A 9,987-nucleotide genomic window follows, 5' to 3' on the forward strand; every position below is an offset into this window, starting at 1 on the left:
TAGTATTTACAGTCTTCAAAATAACACTGAAAAAATTTGTATTACTTGGCTGATTAAGATCATTTTGTTTAAGTGAACCTTCCATTTTACATATTATAGTTTTAATTTAATGTTGTCACTGAAGTATATAGTGATTATAGTGTCAACCTTTGGTTGATAGTAAGTGTACTTTCAGTTTTTAAGCATTAAGTTTTTAATTTTGAACATTTTTCTGCTTTTGTTTAAGATTATGCCAAGGTCTGGAGTGGATGACTTCCCGGATTGGTGTGAGATAACTTTTCTGCTTCAAAGAGACTCCTCTATTTATTCTGTGACATGAACATTTTTTCCTAGTACCTTTGGCTGCTAAGGCAGCAGCATGTTTAATTTATAACAACACAAACCTCTATGAGCAACACTTGAATCAAGTGCAGCTGAACTGGAACATAAAAGATTTTTTTCTTAACTTTTTTTTAAATGCACTAATATTCAGTTTGATGAACATAATGTATTACTCTGTTTTCTGCGACAGAATTCTTCTGACTGCTTATTCTAATTACTCAATGACTGCCTTGTAAGAAATATTTGTCATATGTTTAACATTTTCTTAAGTATTGTTATAACTTTAATTACCAATTTATTTAAATTCTTGACCACCACTCCCTCCTAACCAGATAATTACTGGTTTCACAGAGTAGTAGTAGGAATCATCAGGTACCACTTGCAAATTGCTCCAGCACTAATTATTTGCTCACTCTATAAACCATTCATCTTTTGGATAGAATTTATTATAAGAAATCTGCCTAGAAGCTATATGTAAGGAAGATTAAACATTATGAGTACTTGCCTTCAAATTTCCCCATTATTGGAAGTCATGAAATAATTTTAAGTTGCTATTAGCCTGCAAATTAAGTAGGCTGTTTTTAGATCTAAAGGAATGAAGTTCACTTTTTTGCTTACAACATTTGGTCAAAAACAGATCAAAGTAACATTTATTTGAAAGCCCACCTTTGATGGTAAATATTGGATAAATCTGATATTTTCAGGTCACATTATTCAATGCATATATAATTACCAGAAGTTATTAAAGAATACCAGCAGTAAAATGAAAATATTAGAGTATATTTTACTATCAATTTACAAATAACTTTTATCAGCAAATATTTCAGTCCTTTTATTTGCACAAGACATCGCATCTGATTTGGGCCATAACTAAAGTAGAAGCATGAACAGTCCATTTTATTAAAAATGAAAGAAGTATCTGTCATAGCATTTCTGCCACCAGCAGTATATTACTTAAACCATGCAATTTTCTGATACCTACTTGAGGGTATTGTCCTTGCCATAGACTTGAAACAGTTGCCATCTTCGTAGTTAGGCCTGAGTGCTCAAAATTTTATAGAAAATTGCTGAGTTTCATCTTAGCTTTTAAAATATGAGACAGCTAATATTCTCAAAAACTTACAAATTAAGAAACAATTAAAATTAAAGTCCTAATCTTCAAAAGTGTATTTATTGGATAGCAATAAGTTTTCAAGGCAGTTGACTGATATGAAAAATAATCTAAATGGTGTATACCTTCATAAGAGGGAAGATAACTATTGCAATTTCAATTCTGTTTATTTAAATTGTGTGATTTTGCTGTAATGAAAGGGGTAAAATGCACACTTTAAGAAAATACTTCATCTTGCAGTATTCCTTAGAATCAAAAATGGAGATTCAGTGTTCATAATATCAAAATACCTGTTCAAATGTGGTATTTTTTCAATTTTTATGTGTAAGTTGATTTCAATTTTGCTTTTTTCAGGTTACTTATTATCATATTTAGTTGAATTTGTTTAGTTGAATGTGATAACATTTTGCTGGTTTCTATTTAGTGATAGCACATGAAAAATTACCAGAGGAAAGCTTTTTGGACTTTGGGAGATACCGTTTTGTTTTGAATGTTTTTCTTAGTTATTCTGTACCAAGTAGATTGTAAGTTTAATTTAGTTTAGTTTTTAATGTAACCCATAATCAAGAATGTAAGAGAAAAGCAGATATAAATCGATATATGGATATATATGTGTGATGGGAAGTGAGGTAGGAATTAAGAAAATACATTTACCTAAAGCACACTTTGCCTGAATTTCTGTTTGGTTATATTGTTTACTGTGAGAACTGAAGAGAATTCTCATAAGCTGTCCTGAAAAAAGCGTATTTAGTATAACAGTGTTTGTTATTGTGAGATAATTATCTGCCTTCTTCTAGCTAATAAGATTGGCTGGCTCAGTTTTCTTCTATCAAATTATATGGTTATTTTTTGTATTACCACATCAGCATTATATTGAAAATGTTTTTTAATAGTTGATTGTATTTTGTCAAACAGCTAGTAACACTCAAATTTGCTATTTAATTTTTACAATACAGTTTATTTTGAAAGTTTTTTTGAACATGCTGTTAGTTTTGGATTTGAGTGCTTTGTGTCAGCCATTTGTTGAAAGTAAAATTGGCATCCAGGTCAATTTTGTACCAATGGTTGGGAAACATTTGATTAGGAAATTAATGTAAAACATTTAAAAAGTATTTTATAGGTTTTCATTACCGATTTCCTGTTACAGTAATAAGAAAACTGACTCAATTCTTTACTCCAAGAGAATGTTTTAACCTAAGCAAGTATCTAATACTAAAACACTGATTCTGACATTCATTGTAAATCAACCAATTATAAGATATCATCTGGTGAAAAAGAGAAATTTATGATTAGTGCCTTTATTCATATTTTGAGAGAAGTTCTAAATTCTGTATCTGTTATTCAGAAGTCATATTAACTAGGTCAACAATGGGATAATTTGAGTTTCAGCTGCTGCTTTTAGCTCCTCATACTGCCTAGCACAGCTTCTGGTAAGTTGGAAAGCAAGGGAACCAGACACATGATTTGCCGATTATTCTACATTTTAGTTTCAATTTGAGGATAAAGAAATTAAATGTTAATTGAAATCTTATCAATATAACTGAAATGTAAAATTTCCTTTGCAAGTTCATATATGGCATTTTCTTGACTTTGAACTTAGTGTGCTCATCAGCAGCTCTAACTCCTTTGTTCTTATTGGAGCCCATTTGAGAACTCTCAGAATTAACAGGCCCTTTTATCAATGAATATAATGACTATTTTTATTATTAATGTAATTTAATTCCTGAAAACCTGAAACATTAATATATATATATATTGAAAACTAAGGATTATATGTAATTTTTGCTTTTAGGCTCTTGTGTTAGTATGATTAAAGGTATAATTATTTTTATTCTATATTCATTAGAGAAAAAATACTAAATTTATATCATTGTTTGAAATAACTTTTAAATGGGCACCACCCCTCTGGCTGTAGTCATTTTTGATTCAGCATAATTTAACTTTCATTTTCTATAGCATAAAAAGAAAATAATTGTTTCCTCATGGAAACGGTGGGTGATACTGGCAGTACTACAAGCAGTATTCTCTGAAGAGTTGTGAGAGTCAAAAACAAAAAAAAAATTTGAAGAAAACAATAAAAGCTTTTTATAAGGTCTTTTTGGTGTAGTATGTTAAGATAAATTATACACAGAATTGCTTGTGAAGAGCAGTCATTAATACTTAATTGTGTAAAACAATATTATTGGAAAAACCTGCTATTATGCCGGTAGGTGCATAAATTTCACGGGTATTTATCTAGGACTGACTTTATGAGTCTTAGCTTCATCTATGGATTTGGATCAAAAAACTTCCACATCTAATTCAATCCCAAAAGAACTTTTACTTTTTGTCAGGGTAAAGACACTTCAAGAGTCAGCATTGTTGCTTCTTATTTGGTTGGATATTGTGCTTGAATCTTAATTTGGCCATTTATCATCTGTCTAGCTGACCTAATACAATTCTACATGGCCTTTCTTTTATTTTATTTTTTTTTTCCAAACTCAGGAAGTTAAACAAACTAGAGATCTAACAAGTCTTTTGGTTTTAAAATTCTAAATCCTTAGATGTGACTATCAAAATTTTAAAACCCTGGAATAGTAGGGAAATGTACATAATATGAAATGAAACTCATTTTTATCTTCTATTTGATACCCACTACCATTATCATTTTATTTTCTATATATATATAATCAAAAAGCAAAAATGGTTTCAATTATTAACTGCTGCACAACTTAAGGTGAACTAATAGCTAAAGACAATGCCAAAGCAAAGATAAGCCATATTGCTAAGAAACTGCAAGTAAACTGCCTGTAAGACTTCAGTGTATACTGAGAATACTCTATTGTAGAGAATTTATCTTGTTTATTTTTCTGGCTTTAATAAGTGGATGGAAATAGTTTGTTCAGAGGCTGTTCCCTTAAGATGCAGCCCCAAGCTAGAGTTGTGTTTGACTTACCAATATTGAAAAGACCATGTTGCCAGAATGTCAATATTGTACAAATGTCTGCATAAATCTGAAAGTGGTTTATATTCAAAGTTAGTTTTCCAGTCATGTCTCATGCATATTTAATTGTGAGGACTATTATCAAAAAGCCAGGTTCCCCAAAAAATATATTTTATTCTTAGTAACTAATGTTAGCAGAAAAAGTCAATATAAAAATGTGTTCAGCTACATTTTTAAAGTAGGAATATGGTAGGGTTCAGCTGGCCTAAAATCAGCTTTAAAGTCTGTGGTTTGGTGAAATGTTTGAAAAATGTTACTTTGGAGGTTTAGCATCAAACCTTAAAAACAAAAGCATTTGAAAGTAAAGGCAAAGATGGAGTAGAAATTCTTCAAAAGGAGATTAAGGGGCAGTTGTTTGGCCTGGCAGTTAAGAGACTGACCTCCCACATTAGGGTGCCTGGGTTTGATACCTGTCTGATTGCAGCTTCCTGCTAATGCAAACCCTGGGAGGCAGCTGTGATACCTCAGGTAATTGGGACCCAGCCACCCAGGTGGAATACATGGAGTGAGTTCTCAGCTCTCAGCTCTCAGGTTTGGCCCCAGTGAGGGGCCATTGAGAGTGTTTGGGGAGTGAATTTGCCATTGGGAGCTTACGTGCTGTCTTTCTGCCTCTCGAATAAATATAAACAAGGCAACAACACCACCAAAAAAACATTTAAGGCAGTTAAAGTTAATAGAAAGTGCTAGTATTAGATGGCTTATATGATGTGGCAAAAAAATTGAAAACTGTTTAGAATTTTAGTATTCAGGACCATGATCATGTAGAAGCATCTTTGGCATTTTTTAAAAACCAGTAATCTATATTTTCTCTTGGAGATGGAGAAATAACAAAATGGGCTGTGCATAGCTTTTGGAATTAAAAAAAAAAAAGGTCTAAAAGGACATATTCTTTTTGCACAAACTTTGAAATTTTCAATTAAAAAGTTACCTCATTTTTCAGTTCATAAGGTGCTTTGCTAAAATTTGTGGAATGTTGTACAATGCCATAAATGCTCCCCTGACCCAGCCTGTATTTTGAAATATGCAAAACCATAACTAAGGGATAACATTCATTAGAAAATTTGTTAGGTTTTGTTTCATTCTTGTTTACCACCAGCAAGGCTAACATGCTTTATCTGATTCACATATAGTTGTCGGTAAAGCACATGGGCAAATGTTGAGTCAATATTTAATTAGTAAATTAAAATGGGAAACCCTTCAATTTGTTTGATTATATTATACTGTGAATATATTGCCTTCGGTATTGGTAATCTATCAAAAGACTTTCAGTGTAGGATTTATTTCCTTGTTTTAGCCTTATTCATAGAAGACTAATAATCATTGTAATCATATTTCCCTCAGGAGATGTAGAGGCTTTGAAGCCCTTGTGTTGTTCTCTTGGAGTAAACTGTTCAGTGTGATTATGGAAACTTTCAACGTGATTTTAAAAAAATTTCTATTTCAGTGAAAATTAATAAAATGATGGTTATGATTTTTTCCTATTAAAGACTGATTATAAATTTTACTCTGTCTATTCCATAGAGCTTGGTTTAAAAAATAGAAACAGTAAACACTGAAAGCAGTTACGCCCTTGCTCTTGGATTTATTCTCATCAGAGAATAATGACTGTAATCATACATTGGCTTCTTAGTACAAATTGGTGCTTTACAGCAATACAGTGGCAGCAGCAGGCCCTGTATTCAGTAAAGTTCCAGTCTCAGACTGTAAACCTACTTTAAAATGTTTATATTCTTATTCATGTTCATTTCTTAAGACTTTAATATAAATGGTTGGGTTATCTATCTGTCTACCTTCAGGCTTTCTGCCTGCAAAGCACTCTGAAACTATCTGAGCTAATGAGCTTGGCCAAATAGAAGACAGAATTAGATCACAATTATGAATTGGATTTCTATGACCTTCTAGTATTGAAGAGGAAAGAAAAATGTCACCAGAAACTGCTTCTGAACCCCAATCAAGCAACCGACATATGTACTGTTGGTTTGATATAACAGAGAATTTAAAAGCAAGCAAATTAATTCTTTGACTTCATCACTTCTTGAAATTTATTTAAAGCATGTTCTTCTAATAGTAGGTCTGTTTAAAGACATATCTTAACATCTTATAAGATTTCAGTACTGTCAGGAAATGATTATTTTATATGTTAAATTTAGGTTGCTGGTACTGAGGTTTTTTATTTCTTATGTTATAATGAGTTGCTTGCATGACTACTTACCCAAGTAAAAAGGATGCTCTTTGCTCTGGAATGTTTATTTTTTAGACAGGTTTTGGCTTATTTGCAATCATGGTGCAATATAGTAACATTCATTTGTTGTCAGTCAACAGTTTTATTTTTGTCATAATAAATTACTTTTCCAGTATGAAGTGAACCAAGTGTTTTCTTTTAAAGGTAAAATATCTTTGACAGTCTTTTGGTTCAAAGAGATGGAAACTCACCTAAGGTAACAAAGAACAGGAAATTTTATTGCAAGGATGAGGTGGTGGGGGCTCCTTGCACCCAAGGTCAGTAATACAGCTGATCCTAGAACAGGTGGAGCAGAGACTAATGCTGAGGAGTAACAAAAGTTACTTTTCTCCTAACCAGACTGAGTTGTTCTGTTCCCACATGGCAGATAATTCTCACATTGAATAGCTCCTAAACTGTACAAGGAAGATGTCAGATTATTGGTACAGTCTTGGTTACAGTTTCACATTCCCCAGAGCAATTATTCATTAGTCTGCATTGAGTGAGCTCCTCCTCATGATCCAAAGAGCTGGCCGTGTGGAAGATGCATTTATCAAATGGGAATCCCTGAAGAATAGAAATGCAATCCAAAAGGATAAGTACTCTGTTGGGGGATATAACTGGAATCATCTACACATTATGTCTACTATATCGTGTTTTCCTAAAATGTCGAGGTGCAATTTAAAAATAAGAAACCCTTGGAATGAAGTGGCTGGATCATATGGTAAATGTATATTGAACTTCTTGGACAAGAAACTTGGGGGCCAGCACTGTGGCACAGCAGGTTAAAGCTCCAGCCTGTAGCTTCAGCATCCCATATGGACTCTGGTTCAAGTCCCAGCTGCTCCACTTTGGATCCAGCTCCCTGCTAATGCACCTGAGAAAGCAGTGGAAGATGGCCCAAGTCCTTGAGCCCCTGCAACCATGTGGGAGACCAGGAGGAAGATCCTGGCCCCTGGCTTTGGATCTGCACAACTACAGCCTTGGAGCCATCTGGGGACTGAACCAGCAGCTAGAAGACCTTTGTCTCTCTCTGCCTCTCTGTAACTATGCCTTTCAAAAAAATAAATACATCTTTAAAAAAGAAAGCATAGTTATCATTTTGCCATATTTCCAAGTTTTGGGTAAATTTTTTAAAGCAAACTGGATGGTGGAGTATGGAGGGAGCTTACTGCTCTAGTCTAGGAGAGATAGTGTAAAAAAAAAAAGCAGAGTGTGCAGTCTCAGGGAAGAGTTAGGGAGAAAATGGCAGAGGAAACTCTATAAACCAGAGGGACACAATGGACCTACATAGAAGGCATGGATGCCCACAACTCAGGACCCTAGCAGCCCAGAACCCCCACACCAGCGTTGGAGAGTGAGGTTAGACCAGACTGCAGCAGCCCAAGCCACTGGTGATAAAGCTGCAGGAAAAACATAGAAGGAATCCAGATTGGAGCCTCGTAGGGGATAATGTACCTGCCAAACTAAAGGAGAAAAAAAAAGGAAGGGCACATTTCTGTCTCCCCGATCACCCTGCAATGGCATCCTGTAACAAGCCAATAGAAGTGGGCACCACTTTGGACATACAGAACATCTGTGCCAACTCGTGTCCACACCCAGCAACCACCACAGATTCTTGAGTCTGGTGGGGAGAACTGACAGGGTGCTCATGACTGTGGGAGTTTTGTGTGCTGGGACTGTGAAAAAACAGGCTGTGTGGGAGAGCTCACGTAGTGGCTGGGACTTGGGGCAGTCATTGTGGAACACTCCACATGATCAAGGATCCCTGGTTACCTACTGAGGGACATTACTGGGGAATCAGCTCACACTGAAGACTGCACAGATCCTTTGTGTGGTCCTTGGGACAAAGCAGATGAATATTATACCCACTGGAGATAGTGCTTAGGCACTGGTCTCCTTTGAGGAGAGGGGCTCACCCTCAACTCTGATTTTAAAAAAAGATTTACCATGCCAAATCTGGGTATGTCACTTTAGACATACCCTTCACCCTGCAGAACTGAACAGAGCCTGGCCACACCCACCACACACCTGTAGGTATTCACCTAAAGCAGACGCTCCACTAATCTATAGAGGAATAGTACAAAGATAAAAGTCACCACAGTGAAAAAAATCAAGAAACCAACGAGTATCTTCACAAAAGAGACAACATGACGCCCCCAAAAGAATATAAAACTACAATATTAGATTGTGAAGATGATGAGACTGAGGAAATGCTCAAATGGAATTCAAAAAATTGATCATAAAATTGCACAAAAGTAATCAGAAGCAAATGCATGAACTAATGAAATCCATAAATGACACTGGATTGTTACTGGAGAATGGTAGGGTTCTTGTCTTTGCGCAAGAAAGAATTCAGGCGTGAGACAGAGAGTAGTGGAAAAGTAAAATAGCAAAGTTTATTAGGGAAGGGGCATCCGTAAGAACAGATGGACACCTTTCCAGACAGGACCTGAGAGAGAGTGCTCAGTCGCTCAGACTTGGGGGAGGAGCGAGGTTACATGGTTGAGAGATTACACCTGGGTAGGCAGGCGGGTGACTCAGCAGAGAGCAGAAGGCTGAGTGTGCAGTCTGGTTGAGGCCAGGGTTTAAGGAGATGGGTCTTTGTCTTCACACATCTCCCGAAACAAAGGATTTTATGGATGTAAATATTAAGAAGCTCCTATCTGAGCTTTCCCCTGAAGGTATCAGGAGGAAGCCTAGCTGGTGCCCTCCTGAGTTTAGAGGAAGGGTGAGCAAGACCCCCTGGAGAATTAGGATCTGGGGAAGGGTATTTGAAATGCAGATACTGGGCTGCATCTAGAAGGTTGGCATAAGGGGCGGGGACCCCCACCTGGCAGATTATCGGGTAGGAGGGGGCAGGGCAGGATGCAGATACTGGGCTGCCCCTAAAACATTATCCGGATGACTTTGAGATGCAGATGCATATGCTGGACATAGATGTCTTCTCTTTAAGCCTTTGTCACACACAATAAGCTCATATCTGACTTCCTACCTAACAGGATCACTCCTCAAATGGCCGCCACGGCTGGCGCTGTGCCGATCCGCAGCCAGGAGCCAGGTGCTTTCTCCTGGTCTCCCATGCGGGTACAGGAGCCCATCCTCCACTGCCCTCCCTGGCCACAACAGAAAGCTGGGCTGGAAGAGGAGCAACTGGGACTAGAACCCCACACCCATATGGGATGCTGGCACTGCAGGCAGAGGATTAGGCAAGTGAACACGGCACTGGCCTGGCACTGTAATTCTAAGCTACAATTCTGGAATACATTTTTCTAGTGCATTTTAAGTTATTTCCTCAAGATTTATTAAACAGTTAATTATGCTGTCTTAAACAGTTTGAAAGAGGATTTT

General features: G+C 36.2%; 1 protein-coding gene across 2 annotated transcripts in view; it reads left to right on the top strand.

The window, feature by feature from the left end:
- The window catches only part of ARL5B (ARF like GTPase 5B), a 30,208-nt gene extending 23,436 nt beyond the window's left edge, over nucleotides 1-6,772 (top strand). For both annotated transcript variants that reach the window (XM_008268289.4, XM_051820627.2), the window contains exon 6: nucleotides 227-6,772. In XM_008268289.4, coding sequence (XP_008266511.1) covers nucleotides 227-275 — 49 coding nt within the window. In that variant the 3' untranslated portion in view covers nucleotides 276-6,772. The remainder of the gene's footprint in view (nucleotides 1-226) is intronic.
- The last annotated feature ends 3,215 nt before the right edge of the window (nucleotides 6,773-9,987 follow it).

This window comes from Oryctolagus cuniculus, chromosome 13 (assembly GCF_964237555.1).
Source record: "Oryctolagus cuniculus chromosome 13, mOryCun1.1, whole genome shotgun sequence".
In the NCBI taxonomy this organism is placed as follows: Eukaryota; Metazoa; Chordata; class Mammalia; order Lagomorpha; family Leporidae; genus Oryctolagus; species Oryctolagus cuniculus.